Source organism: Triticum aestivum, chromosome 2A, assembly GCF_018294505.1.
Source record: "Triticum aestivum cultivar Chinese Spring chromosome 2A, IWGSC CS RefSeq v2.1, whole genome shotgun sequence".
Taxonomy (NCBI): Eukaryota; Viridiplantae; Streptophyta; class Magnoliopsida; order Poales; family Poaceae; genus Triticum; species Triticum aestivum.
Window position 1 is genome coordinate 50,799,324 of NC_057797.1, and position 15,163 is coordinate 50,814,486.

General features: G+C 43.5%; 1 protein-coding gene across 1 annotated transcript; it reads left to right on the plus strand.

The window, feature by feature from the left end:
* The first annotated feature begins 304 nt into the window (after positions 1-304).
* Positions 305-4,508, plus strand: LOC123184653 (uncharacterized). The gene is made up of 6 exons (XM_044596737.1): positions 305-922; positions 1,612-1,670; positions 1,745-1,873; positions 1,988-3,175; positions 3,266-3,482; positions 3,595-4,508. The coding sequence occupies exons 1-6, from the start codon at positions 547-549 to the stop codon at positions 4,329-4,331; spliced, it is 2,706 nt and encodes a 901-aa protein (XP_044452672.1). The 5' UTR covers positions 305-546; the 3' UTR covers positions 4,332-4,508.
* The last annotated feature ends 10,655 nt before the right edge of the window (positions 4,509-15,163 follow it).

The window sequence follows — 15,163 nt, forward strand, 5'->3', positions numbered from 1 at the left end:
TATCACATATCATGCTCACCATGTTCTCATGACCCGTTCATATATCAACATCTCCCCTCACATAGTTGCGGAGTTAGCATTTGAGCAATATATGTGCCCAAAACAAAGATTGTATATCTATCATAGAGCATATCCCGTGCCATATATCATCCCCATCCCAATCACATACCATACTCGCAATTTTTACCATGGATGCAACACGCCCGGAGCCCTTGGACAGGACTACCCAATAGAACGAGGACCAAACTACCACATTTCTTAGAGGGAGGACTAAACTTCCACATCCCAGCTTTGGGCAAGCTTCACTCGAATTGGAAATCCTCAGAAGTTGAGGGCACCCTCCGCAAACCCACCAGCATTTCCTCCTATGAAATCCCCCCAATGCCCCATCTCTCAAATAGTGCATTCATAGGAACAACAATTTTGTCTAGAAATAGTAGTCCCTAACGAGCCCCCTGCCCCTAGCCCCCTCCTGATTGAAGCACCCTCCACCCTCCACCACTTCCCCGTTTCGCTATCGTCCACCGCCAGCCAGGTGAGAGGGCCATGAGTAGCTCGTGCTCTTCGGCAACTGTGGTGGATGAGGGTAATGCCAAGATGGCAGTGAGGGGCTGGGTCGGGTGGGAGGAGGAGATCGTGATGGAGGACAACGACGGTGAGGAGTGCAAGGTGTGCTACTTCCTCTGCTCTGTGCCACCCCAAGATGGCGGTAAGAGCAAGAGGGATCTGGCGGTGGTGGGTAAGTATTGGGGACCTGGGAACATAGCCTACTCGGCGGACTTGGAGTTCCTGCAGTCCCTCAAGACGGCGCTGGAGTCTGGGTCGGCGTCCGCTAGGGTGGTGACGCTGGCGATGGAGACCACTCAGCTCAGGTGGAAGTCCAGGAAGGAGGTCATGGACTGGCTCACCTCGCTCGTCTTAGGTACTACGTGTTCCTTTTTTCCATGCCCTAGTGGTGAAATTTTCTCATGATTTTAGTACCATATGATTAAGCTAACAGATCAGGAAACTAGAATTTTCAGCGTCCATCTCCGGCGGTCGATCTGAATGTTTGGTTAGTGTTTAGTATGTGTTTACATCTTGAACGCAAGATCCGATCTTGTGTTTCTAATGTTTGGATCTGAATGTTTGGAAGATTTTTAGCGTTAATACACATGTTGCTCCTATGTCCAGCCAGATTAGTATCTTCTCATGTTTCATCACATTTTTGTTCAGTGCCAATATCTATGACTATCTTGCAGGGCTATCCTTCTATCCCCTTCCTTTATTAGCACTACTCTTTGGGAATTTGACTAATTTAATAGATCCACTCCTTTTTTTCAAGACGACACATAACTTATTGTTATATATCTTTTTTCTAATCTTTTAGATCAACTCCTTTTCTCACGCATCACCTTATATGTGTTTTATCTTGGCTTGTTTAATTCCTGATGTATATGTTTGGTAATTTTCTAGATATGGTCTATGTGTTTCTTTCCTTTTGTGTTTGGTTAGCTTTTTGAGATTAGTGTTTTGTTAACTTATGTGTTTCCTCTTGTGTTGGTTTTGTCAGGCCAACATGATGTGGATAGAAATTGACTAACTTGCCTTCCATTGTTGTTGTCTTTGTAGATCCTCCATATGGAGCCTTTGGATTCACTTGTCCCGACAACCATGATGGTGCATCTAAGGTACATACTATCTCACAAGAGTCTTCCTGAGAAATGCTTCCTCCCAATGAAACTAATGTCTATTGTTCATTTAGGATACCCTCTCAACACTTGCTGCTGCTGGGGAGAACAAAGAAGGGTTCACATGGATATGCAAACTGCCCCATCTTGATCAGCATCGGAAGCATTACAAATCCTTTTGCCGAGAGGGAATGAGAATTTCGGTATGTGTTCACCGACGGTCCGCTTGTTTTCTTGTTTTTTTCACATATGGACGGATCTATATATCTTGGTTTACATCTCTTATTAATTGTGTTGCGCGTTATATGTCTTTGTAGGTTCATGATTTTGTGTTCATCAAGAGTGGAGGGAGAGAGAGCCATGTTGCCTATGTGGAAGACATGTATGAAGATAGTAGCGCCAAGAACATGGTGTTGGTACGATGGTTTGAGGAACCTGACGGTGAACAGGGTGTTGTATTGCCCCCCGATCTTTATTGCAAGGAGATCTTATTTGGCTATGGGCTGCAAGATCTGAGAGTTCAATTTGTGGAGGGGGTGGCCGCGGTCCTGAATCCACAACACTTTGACATGTTCAACAAAATAAGTGGAGAGCACAGCAGCTGGCAGCCCTATGTATGCAGTCGGCAGATCAAAGATGACATTGTCGGACCCTTTGACATCACGCAGCTGCAAGGATATGCAAACCAGGAGATCGTAAAGGAAATTGTTGCCGTATCCTCGTCCACAGCGGTGCTGGCCAAGCCACGCAATAACAAAGGTAAAGCTGAAATTACTGGCATGGCCGCCGAGAACCATGTTGGTTCTTCCGGCACTGTCTTCAGTGACAAAACCATGCAGAAGCGGAAGCCACCTGCATGCAATGCAACTCCTTTCAGTTCCAGCTCTATTATCAGCGATGAAACCATGGAGAAGCAAAAGCAGAAGTCTCCTCCATGCAGCGCAACTCCTTCTAGCTATATTATTGATGACAAGACCATGGAGAAGCAGAAGCAGAACCCCCCTCCATGCAGCGTAACTACTTCCAGCTCTGTTATCATTGATGAAACCATGGATAAGCAGAAACAGAATCAGAAGGAAATGCCCCCTCCCTGGAGCACAACTGCTTCCAGCTCTGTTATCGTTGATAAAACCATGGAGAAGCAAAAGCAGGAGCAGAAGGAGATGCCCCCTCCATGCACTGCAACTCCACAAAGTGTCACCAATGACCAGACTATCGAAAGCAATTTCATTCCCTATAGCATGGTGAACTATCAGACCACCATGCAGAATCAGCCGCCACCAAGTGGTACTGGTACTAGTAATGCGGCAGCCAATGATGCATCAACCATGGTGACCCCTGAGAAGATGTTCCAGCCTGGTTGCTGTCTTGAAGCCCTGTGCCAAGACAGCGGCGTGAGGGGCTGTTGGTTCAAATGTGTGGTACTCAGGAGGAGGGAGAAAGATAACAAGGTCAGGGTGCAGTACCAAGACCTTTTGAATTCTAAGGATAAAGGACAACTCAGGGTTGGTCTTTCTCTTCTCTCTCTGGTAGTATCTTGCATGTTTTCATGATTAAGATGTATGTACTCAACATGAGTTTTTTTTGTTTTGTAGGAATGGCTCAAAGTAGCAAGAATTGCTGAACCTGACCACCTAGGCATACGCCTTACTGAAAGGCCCATGCTCCGCCCACAGCTCCCAACATGCTACAGGAAGGTCGAGTCTCCGGTGGCTGTCGGGGTCATCGTCGACGCGTGGCTAAATGGAGGATGGTGGGAGGGGATCGTGTTGCAGGAGGACAATGTTGGTCACATCCTAGTTTATCTCCAAGGTGAACTGCCTGTCTACTCTCTTGATCACCTAGCTAGCAGTTAATAGTAGTATATATCCGGACTAGAGCTCTTCCTGATGCATGCATGCATGCATGCTTGCGAAATTTCCAGGGGAGGGGAGACTTGTGGAGCTCAAAGTAAACTCTCTACGAAAGTCATTTGAGTGGCGTGAGGAGCAATGGATACCTCTAGATGCAAGAAAAGATGTTGCAGCCAAGATAACCCTTAACCTGAAGAAGCAGAAGGGCATCCGGCAATCTGCAATGAAGAAGGATGGTGGGACCTCTTCCAAACAGAAGGCTCAGAAGATGGGTGAGCAATCTAGCCAGACGGCGGTGGCCGCAACACTCACAGCCGCAGAGCTGGCCGCACCAAGCCCAGGACTGTTGCAGCCTTGGCAGGAAGGTGATGATGAAACTGCAAACTCTACTCCTCAATGGAAGAGGTTCCTGGACCAAAGCTACTCTTTTAAGGAAAAAATACTGGAGGAGCAAGCTAAAAAGAACAAGGGTCCTACTGATGAAGCTGCAAAGCCAGTTATAGAGGAGGGAGATGGCATGTCCTGCGGCGATAGCTCACCTGATGCCAAGCGGTGCCGGGTTGATCCTACAAACTCTGATGGCCTGAATGGCGCTAAACACAAGGGTAAGGCTAGAAAATCTTCTTGCGCAAAGAAAATGGGGTCTTTGGAGGGCAGTAGCCAGGGAGGCACCAGTGGCTCTACCTCTACTAGATGTGCTACGTCGGTGAACATGGTGCCTATGGAGGATATATGTATAACAAGTGGAGAGGCTCCTGTCATCGCTATGGAAAAATCGGAGGTGATCGACCTGACAATGTACGACTGAAGCTGGTAGCAGGATATGATGAAGTCTAGCCTCAACTTTCCATTCATGAACCACTGTTTCTCAAATATTTTGCTTATTCGCCTATCAGTGTGTGCTTTTTATTGCCATTATAGACAGAGATTTATATGTGCTCTCTGAACTTCAAATAAAAGGAGACATTCGTTGTCTGGTTGTCTATTTTGCTCCCCATGTCTAGTGTATGTCTACTTGTCAGAAATTCCTGCTTTTTTCAACTTAAAAAAATCTTGTTTTTTCTATCTTCCTAGAATATGAGGATTGCACCGGCCAATTCCTTGCTGCACTAAATAGTGGCCTCCTGGCCTCTCTCGCAACACTAACCTGGGCGTCGATCATGAAGAGTTGTATGTACATGCCACACATCATCATATGGCTTTTTGGGTGCATATCCTATGGTTTGACCCATCCCAAAGGGTGCTCTATGCCAAAACATCCCGCCTACACAACATATATGATTGACAATGATCTAGAAAACATATCGTAAGCAAATTAAGGAGTAGTAGAAGAATTGAGTTGAAGCAAATCAAAGCACGAAGTGCGAAAGTACATATACAATGCACAACTCGGAAATTAATATCATGCATTGCACGCGCACCAGCGGAGGGCAAAAAAGAAAAGTTGCGTGGCAAAAAGGAAAGTTGCATGCACCAGATGGACATATATGGTGCAATATTACTTGGTGTAGGTGTACAGGACCCATGGACAAAAATCGGTGGAATAAAGCTTACCTTTTGTTTCTTTCGAGGAGCATGAACGAAGAGGACGCGATATAGAAAAGCAATTACCTTGCAGAAATTAATGCGATACGCTATGGAGGATGGACGGATGAGGAGACGGAAACGTAAAAGTTGTATCCAACCTTTATTTTAGCCTGTTATACAAGTGTCACACCTTTGAGCAACGAAGGGGTGACACACCGGTTTCTATGACAATTGTCATGCCAGTTTAAAAGGTATGAGGTAAAATAAGAAAATAATTAACACGAGCATTTATTACAATAAAATTTCTAATACAGTTAGTCCAAAGTATACTATGCACATGCACGGGGCCACACCTCCATCATGCTCTTTGAGTGAATAGCAAATAACTTTGCTATGACCATCCTATGTTTTTTATTTTTGACTCGAGAAATAAGGATGTTGTCATCCACATGTTTTACACTATGGCCCTTCATATATGATTTTATTTTGCTCCTTGCATTACTTTTTATAAGCATTTAGCCCTCTTTTGGTTCTGTTGAATACACTACACCTTCGGTCTATATATCAGTGCCCCGTCAACCCCCCCCCCCGGTCATTTTATCCTTAGTAGCAACAATACAATACGTGCGTCGCTACCCCTTCTATCACGACGTGAGGATACCACAAGATTGAACCCACTACTATGCACCACTTCCACTGAAGATCGATAGATCAACTTGGCCAAATAAAACCCAATATCGAAAAGCATTACATGGCTATAACAATCATACATAATAAAGTTCATAAAAGACTCAATTACTTTCAATAAATAATCTGGTCATAAACCCATAATTCATCGAATCCCAACAAACACACCGCATAAGAAGATTATATCGAATCGATCTCCAAACAAAACATTGTCTTGAAGTTCAAATAGAGAGAGAAAGCCATCTAGCTACTAGTCGTGGACCCGTAGGTCTATGGTGATCTATTCACACATCATAGGAAGGACAACAAGGTTGATGTAGAAGCCCTCCATGAACGATTCCCCCTCCAGCAGAGTACCGGAAAAGGCCTCCCCATGGGATCACAGAAGAACGGAGACTTGCGGCGGTGAAAAAATTGTTTCAGGTGGCTCTTCGGGGGTTTTGGAATATATAAGATTTTATAGAAGTGGAATTAGGTCAGATGGAGACACAAGAGGCCCACAAGACATCAGGGTGTGCCTACCCCGCAGGGCTCACACCCTGTTGCCTTTCCATATCCTCGCATGTCTTCTAGTCCACCCTCGAAGCTTCTAGGTTCTCTAATGTCCAAAAGAATATCGTTAAAAAAATCGTTGCATTTGAACTCTGTTTGGTATGGATTTTCTGTAAAACCAAAAACAAACACAAATCAATAACTGGCACTAGGAACCGAGCTAATAGGTTAGTCCCCCAAAATGATATAAAATTGCATATAAAGTATCCAAGAATGGTAATATAATAGCATGCAACACTCAAATATTATAGATACGTTGGCCTCCCTCCATGGCCTCAAGTCATGGCCCCATTTGAGCCAAGCCCTTCTCAGCCGAAGCGCTCTGCTTTTGATGTTCTTGATTCCGAAGCCACCAACATTCTTGGGGGAACAGATTCTCCTCGAATTGTCGAGACACTTGCTCCCGTTCGCCTTCTCATCCGCAGTCCATAAGAAATATCTGCAGAGCTTGTCAATTATCTTTATCGCCCACATATTCGCACATCCTTAAAAATGACCACCGACGCATTACGACATCCGGACAGTGCCACCGCCGGCCAGCAGGCGCACGGATCGAGGTTTAGAAGAAATGTGGGGACCATGTTATACTCTCTTCGCAAGGTATTATTAGACTAGTGGACCATTAGCCGCACAATAAACATAAAATCCGACAGCTACGGAGAAGATGGATGCCCACACAAACATCCGTCGGTTGAGCGATAGTGTTTTCCTTATTATTACTAGCAAAAGGACCCGTGCGTTGCAATGGGAGAAAAAAACATAATCTCCATTCTCCAATGGCTATGACCATATTTTGTTCACATCTCATCGCATGATTTTGGAAATTTGTTCACAAATGCAACAAAACGGTTCCCTTTTTAAAATTTATTTAAAAATTGAAGAAATGTTTACATTTTCAAAACATATCATGGTGGTAAAAAAACTGGGTAATGCAAAGAATTTTTCTGAATTTCAAGAAATGTTTTTTCAAAACATAATATAATATTCCGATCTACACCCCAGTAAATTCTTCAAAAATTCATGCGGGTATATAGTCACAAAGAATCAGAAGCATTACTGTTTAACTACATACCTTCAATCATTTGTGAATATTTTTACAAATTTGGGAACATAACTAAAAATCATGAACTTTCTTTCACTATTTGCAAACATTTTTCTAAATTGTGAACATTTTTAAGCATTTTCTTTTGAATCGGCGAACAATTCTAGAAGAGACAAACATTCTTTTCCAAATTAGTGGTTGTTTTTTGAAATTCATGATTTTTTTAAATGACTGAACATTTTTTGAATCTGCAAAAACTTTATGAATCAATAAACTCTTTTGTAATTCAGGAATTGTTTTTAAATTTTTAGGACATTTTTTGAAATTGATGAACATTTTTGGTTAGCAAACATTTTGTTCAATTTCATTAAGAATTTTTAATACACACACTTTTTATTTTACGAACATTGTTTTCAAAATTGTGAACATTTTTTTAACACGCTAACATTTTTAGAAAAATCCCCGAGCATTTTTTGAATTTACAAACATTTAATGTTTTCTTGAACATTTTATTTCAAAATTCTCAGTTTTTTTGAAATGGTAGAAATTTTTTGAAGTCCAAAATTATTTAAAGTAGAAATTGAAAAGTGATATCAAGGGCGCATTTGGTACGCTGTATCCGGCCCAACCAGGCCCGTTGGATGCAACTTTTTTTCATGTTGGGCTGTTTGATTATATGTAAGCACCGTTGGACCTGCATCGCATGGTTCTTAAAGCACCATTTTGCCCGCATCGCTGGAAACATTCACATCGTGTTTCGATTCGCGATAAGCTGTACACGAAACATATGCTCCTCGATGCTCTGATTCCATTCAGGCGATTGGATCGTAGTTTCATTCACTCTATATGTTAAATTTCAAGTTCATATTTGAATATATTTTTGATGAATTTTGACAAATTCGTGAGACATAGACGACCGTTTGAAGTTCCCTTTCAGGAGTAGTTTGCCCTCGTTGTTTCACTCGACTTTCTTAGTGTGCGTTTTCTGTTTTAGTAATTATACATGAGTAGATCTACATGTGACAGTCTGTGGAGGTTGGAGGGCAACGTGCCATCGTCGATGGAGATGACTGCGCAATAGACCTCCTCGCTGGAGGAGATGACGTCGCGGAAGGCATCTTCGTGTGTAGAGGAGGTGTTGTTGTTGATGTAGGCCAGGAAGCAGCCCTTGCTCCTCCAGACACCGGCCCGCGTGCTTGCGCCGCAGCCGGTGAGCTTCTTGGCGGCCGCGGCGAGGCAAGCCAGGCAGTCTCTCCGCTCGGGGTCGCCCAGGCAGAGGCTCCGGGTAGCACGTCCAGGAGCGGTAGGAAGGTGCCCCGGAAGGCGGCAGCAACGGCGTCGCCCGAGGTAGGGGCGGGGCGTAGTTGACCATCACATAGTTGGTCGTGAAACGTAGCTCCATGGTGCGACTAAGCAGCAGGAGGACAAAGAAGAGGAGTGCATCGAGGATGGCGATGGTGGTGAGCACGCAGGCGGGCGCCATGGACGTGCGTGATAGCCCCTCACGCTGGCGGTGAAAGTGCCAGTGAGCCGGTGGAGGAGGAGCCACCAGAGATCAGACTCGGTTTCGGTCACAGTGGCAGTGAATATTCTACTTTAACCTCTCTGTTCATTGCAGATTTTAACTCCTATTCATGATGCATATATGCAACCAAACACTAGGTAGAGGAGGCTTCCACGATGCAGGTAATCAATCAACATGCAAACGTCGTATTTTGGCATGTATCTTTTCAACCATGTTCTACATAGCCTAACCTGTGTTTTTCGTGCAACGTTGAAAAAATGGTGCAGGTAACCAAACGCCCTAACTAATCATAGAACTTGCACGTCAGGTGCACATTGGTACATTTTTCATGCAACAAACATGTTGGACTTTCTTGTTTTTTTTTTTGCAAAATACACACTTGCATCCGTCATGGCGATACCCGCAAGCCGGTCGATAAAATGACGGACACGGTGGTGCGTTCGAGTTTGTGACTACTGCTTTCGTGCACATCCACACCTTGTGTCATCCTAATTGTGTGTTATGCTAGTCAGTCAAGCTCAACCGCTCAAGGTGCTGCTGTCCATGGTGCATCACCGTCTTCGACAATGTCCAGTACAAGTTCGCCGCCGCCACCGATGCCAATCATAGCATTGAAGGGCAACATGTCTGCGTCTGCAGAACACTAAAATTTGTCGATGACGGATGCTCCTATTCCTGCATACTAGAGTCACATCAACCCAATGTTCAAGATGGCTGGCGAACATCCTCCATGTATTGGGTTTCGTTGTCACAATTTGCCACATCAACTTCAAAGCCCGAACCCGACGCGCCATCCAGAGTAACGCCACCCATGTAGGGGTAAACACCTCATGCAGCAAAACTTCTAATTTGGGCAAGCAGCCATGTTAAAATATGAGACGTGATGGTTTTTTCACCATGCAACAATGTCTGTTTCAAACAATCCATGTCAATTAGCGAAGTTTTCTTTTTGCAAATATGAACTAAATATAGGTTCCTGGTTTTCTCTTACAAGATATGGTAACATTTTTTGTGTGAAGCCTTAACCCATAACGTGATACTAGAACACAAGCAACAGAACAGTGCACATATTGAAGATTGCATTTACGATAGTACAGGCCAATAAACACATGTCCCCCCATTGATCTGAACTGATACTCACCAAATTGATATGCCATCATGCATCAGTGAGAGCCATCGATCTAAGGACACAAGATAGATAAGAAGTAAATGGAGGATATTTTAGATAATGAAAGAAATCACACCCCTGTTCTTAGCATGCACATACGCAATCATGACTTGGTTGTATAAATTGTAGCGTGTATGCTAGTGTCGGAAAATTTAGAGCAACTAGTAGTGGCTTTTCGTTCTTGCCGGCACATGGTTTGAAATTGAACAGAAACTCGCTGGACTTGGTTAGAAAATCATATTCAATTTCCATGTATGTTGGCAATAGCATCGTCTCAGTTTTGACATCTCCATATATCTTTCTTTTTTACCTGTAATGGCAGGAGTTATGTCTCTGCATTAAACATTGTGTATTTACTTCCTCCGTTCCTAAATATTTGTCTTTTTAGATATTTCAATAAATGACTACATACGAAGCAAAATGAGTAAATCTACACTCTAAAATATCTCCACATACATTCGTATGTGATAGTCTGCTTGAAATGTCTAAAAAGACAAATATTTAGAAACAGAGGGAGTACATGGTAAGACATGGGAAAAAGAAAAAGAAAGCAGACGCCACAAAGCATTGTCTGTACATGTATTTTTGAGTTAGCTAGTAGGCTTGGAAGGCAACGGGAAACTAAGACAAGCCGTAATACATGGAGCAACTGTTCGTCACTTTCAAACATGTATTGCTATATGGCAGTTTTGAACCTGCAAACAATATGCCAGTTAAACTTTTTACATGAACCCCGAGAAGTATGAGGAGCAACGAACATAAGGCTGATCATAGTGGGAGTGACCTAGCTAATAATATTACGCACCTCAAGATAAATTTACTTATGTGACATGTAATTAAAGAGGAGAGACTGTTACGGTAACATAGCGCATCTCAAGGCACGATGAGTCTACATCAAAATAAATGAAGGCTGGCATGATATCACACATACTCCCTCCGTCCGCGAATAAGTATACTTCTAGTTTTTGTCTTAAGTCAAAGATTTAAAATTTTGACCAACTATATACAAAAGAGTCATAACATATATGACATCAAATTGGTATATTATGAAAGTACATTTCAAAATAGATCTAGTGATATTAATTTAGTGTCATAAATGCTAATACTTTTCTCTATAAAGTTGGTCAAAGTGTTAAAACTTTGACCTAAGACAAAAGATAGAAATACACTTATTCGCGGACGGAAAGAGTATATTACTACTCACTCTTAAGGTAGTAATATAGACTAGTGACATATGCATAACACTAGTCTTAATTACTACTCACTATGACTAGTCTAAGAATACGTCTTCCCGGCGCAGCGTGGACGCAGGCTTTTGTAGAGCATGAATGACAATTCAATACAGATTGGACTAGCTTGCCGACTTCCATGGAGCTACAACATCTATAAATATTGGATGATCCATTGCGCCAATTAACGTAGAGACCAACTGCAACCCAAAAATTAAGTGAACTATTTGAAACATAAAACAGAAGTTAAGTGAACTATTTGAATGATGTTTCTCATGAATGGTCTAAAAGTGGTCATTTTCATATTGCGTTTGTTTATGTCATGTACATTTACCAACGACTATTTGAAGGATCTTTTTTCTCAACCGTCTGCAAATGGATATGTTTGTATTGTGTTGGTATTTTCCTTGACGATGATCATTCCAATAGCTTCCACGCGTGACACAAACGTTTGTCTGAGCAGGTGAATAGCATGTGCTTCATTGGCCGGCCAGGGCAACCCAACGGCCGGTGTCGTGGTTTTGTCACGACAGATGTCCTTGTGAAAGGACTTAGTCGTGGAGCCATCGCTACGGGTTAGCTTAAAGGGATTTAAAGCGGACAAGGGACGCGAGAGTTTTATACTGGTTCGGCCCCTTACGATGAAGGTAAAAGCCTACTCCAGTTGTGATGGAATTGCTAGGGTTTCGATGACCAGGGAGCGAATCCGCTTTGCCTGACTCTCGAGTTGTTGTGTGTTGTCCCTAAACCGCCGCCGGGTCGCCCCTTTATATACATAGGTCGACGCCCGTCGGTTTACAGAGTCCCGAGCCAGATCATCAACGTGTCCAACTCGGTCTCTATTCATCCTATCTTACAATACAAGTTACATGATAATGTATGTTTATGTCTACAGGCCTTAACCCGCCATTGGGCCTTGGGTCTTCATAAAGCGCCAACATCCTTTGTCTTCCTGGGCTTCTAATCCTCATAGAGTTAACCTCGGCCACTCCAAGACGGTTTATGTCCAATAATAATATCCCCAACATTAGGCCCCAGATTGATTTGAACTTGTTCATGTCAATCTTCAACACTTAGAAAAAGTCCTCCCCTTGCGCCTTCACATAGATCTCGTAAACTACCCTGGCGCCATCCTCCGGATTTGTAATAAACCGTCGTGACATCACCTGTTCATTTAAAGCCGAAGATACCCTTTTCATTAATGAGCATCCAACAATCGAGGCAACAATCTCGTTATCTATCCATTTTTGGGCTCCTCGATTCCCGCGCCTGCCACTTATCTCTTTGTCCTTATAAATAGGGCGGAGGATCCCTTCCTTTTCCTTCTGTTGCCCTCTCCTCTCTTCTTCCTCCTCGCGACGCCTCTGCACCTGAGCACCGCCACCGTCGTCGAACTTCGTCTCTACGTCATCATTGGCTGCTGCATCGACCTGATCACTCCAGAGAAACACAACACACCTCTACTACTTCGATAGCTACTGTAAGCCTTCCCCCTTTCTCTATAGATCCACTTAGGGTTCATGCGAGTTCATGGCGCTCCCTTCCTGTTCTTCATCAGTCCATATATAGCAGACCTAAGACTTGATGTGTTTCATGTAATAATTATGGTAATCCTTGTCTCAGCCATTAAATGAAACCTTATACACATAAAAACTTGATCTAGATCTTTATTGCTTCAGGACCATACTGTTTTTAGGTCGAAATCTTTTTCCTTTTCTTGACTTGCAGTAGATCCAAAACGCGAATGTGATTATGTGAAACCTGTTTTTCTTCACTTAGCCATTTTTTGTTTCAGATCTGTACCTTCTTTACCCTTACCGGCGGTTTATCTCTGTAGAAAATAATCTGTCATATGCCATTAGTCCCCTTGTAAACCGTTCAACTCTTTACCACTTATAAAACACTCTGTCATAAGCGGTTTATAACCTCCTCCGGTTTATCAATACTACATGCTTGAATTCCTTTCTCCTCAACCTGTTTTACCGTACGCTTTGTCATTAATGAATCATAAACCGACATTATTTTCTCTCCAACTCTTCACTTGCAATGGCCAACTGTAATTGGGTCCCTTCCCGGGTTACTGAGGAGAAACTGAACGGAATGGTCAAAATTGGTACCTTACCAAAGGAAAATGAAATCCGGTGGCGAGTTCCTGGGCCGGAAAATCCTCCTACCCCCAGACGGGGTGAAGTAGTGGTGTTTGCTGATCATATAGGCCGTGGTTTTAAACCGCCTGGATCCAAGTTTTTCCGAGATGTACTTGCCAGCTTTCAGATCCACCCTCAAGATATTGGACCCAACTCTGTATCCAATATCTGCAACTTTCAGCTTTTTTGTGAAGCGTATCTACAAGAAGAACCGACTGTCGAGTTGTTCCGGGATTTCTTCCACTTAAACCGTCGCACTGAATTCGTAGACGGGCCCAATACTGAACTTGGTGGCGTCTCCATTCAGAAAAGGAAGGATGTTAGTTTTCCTCACGCCAAACTTCACAGTCACCCAAAAGAGTGGAATCAAACTTGGTTCTATTGCAAGGACACCTCTCCTGAAGATGAGAACCCTCTACCGGGTTACCATGCTCACCGGCTCACCAATACTCATCCACTTCCACAACGACTAAGTGCCCAGGAACGGGCCTCGTACGCACCACAACTCGGCAAGCTTAGAGCTTTCATGGCCAATGGTTTAACATTTGTGGACTTCATCCGTTGCTGGATATCTTGGAGTATCTTTCCATTAAGTCGCCGCGCCGGTTTAATGTGCGAGTACATCAGTGACATAAAAAACTCCCAACGTCATATTGACATTCAGCTAACAGATGAGGAAGTTACTGAGTCTGTCAAGAAAATGCTGAATGAACCGGAAGCTGTCTGTAGCAAGACCGGGTTAAGTCCCTTTTACATGCAGAACAACCCGCCCGTTGTAAGTATTGTTTTTGCTTCCGCTTTACACCTGATATTTTTGAACTGTGCAACTTTTAATATCCTCTGCCCATTGTTTAAACAGGGTGATGACCTGTTCTGGAAAAAGAAACCTCAGGAGAAAGTGGTGAAACCTTCTCGACCTAAAACGAAAGATGTCAAGAAAACCATGAAGAGGAAGGCCACTAAACCCATTTGTTTAGAGCTTGATAACGATCCTGATGAACCGGAAGCAGAGGTAGAACTTGATTCACTTGGTTCACTTTTCATGCACCTCATTGACAATGATATTTACCAGGAGGACGCTGAGGGCAGCCAAGCTGACGATGCAGAGGTAATTATCCTTTCCTACGGTTCAGACCCTCTGCCAACACAAAAAATCCGTCAAGCAGTCCGGAAAGTAAGATTTTCTCACCCTCTTGGTCACTTGGATCCAAAATTTCTTTTGAAGAAGCAGCAGCACGAGGCTCGCCACACAACCCGGCACAGCGGCCAAACGGTCACTTCGACCGGTTTACCGAACACCCTGATTCAAAAACGCCGACCTGAGGTCTCACCCACTTCTGACACTTCTTATCCCAAGGCCGGCTATTTCCGACAACCTCTTAATCCATCCGATTCGAATTATCAGGTGACACCTCCTTCATCATCCGGCGAATCAACGACCACACAACTCCCTCCTCTTAAGACCGTTGTTGGGTAAGTATTTCAACTCAATCTTTTGATGTTTCACACTTTATATGTTATGCTAACCTTTGCATTTATTTTTTAGAGCCAAAGCTAGACCCAGTAAGAAGGCTCGGGTGAATAATCCGTCTGAAGACCATGTGGTGATTGAACCGGAGCTGACTACGGAACCGGAAGGTCCAAATACTGAGGCCACATTTGATGAACCGCCCCCTCAAGATCATAATATTGATGAACAAGCAGAAGTTGATACCACTGTGCAAGATGATAAACCGGCAAGTCCATTCCGGACTGATGACGGA

Excerpts from the sequence above, each read along its gene's own strand:
- LOC123184653 (XM_044596737.1), top strand. The coding sequence starts at position 547 with ATGAGTAGCTCGTGCTCTTCGGCAACTGTGGTGGATGAGGGTAATGCC. Across the intron at positions 1,671-1,744 it reads ACCATGATGGTGCATCTAAG|GATACCCTCTCAACACTTGC; the intron begins GTACATACTATC and ends TTGTTCATTTAG. Across the intron at positions 3,483-3,594 it reads CATCCTAGTTTATCTCCAAG|GGGAGGGGAGACTTGTGGAG; the intron begins GTGAACTGCCTG and ends CGAAATTTCCAG.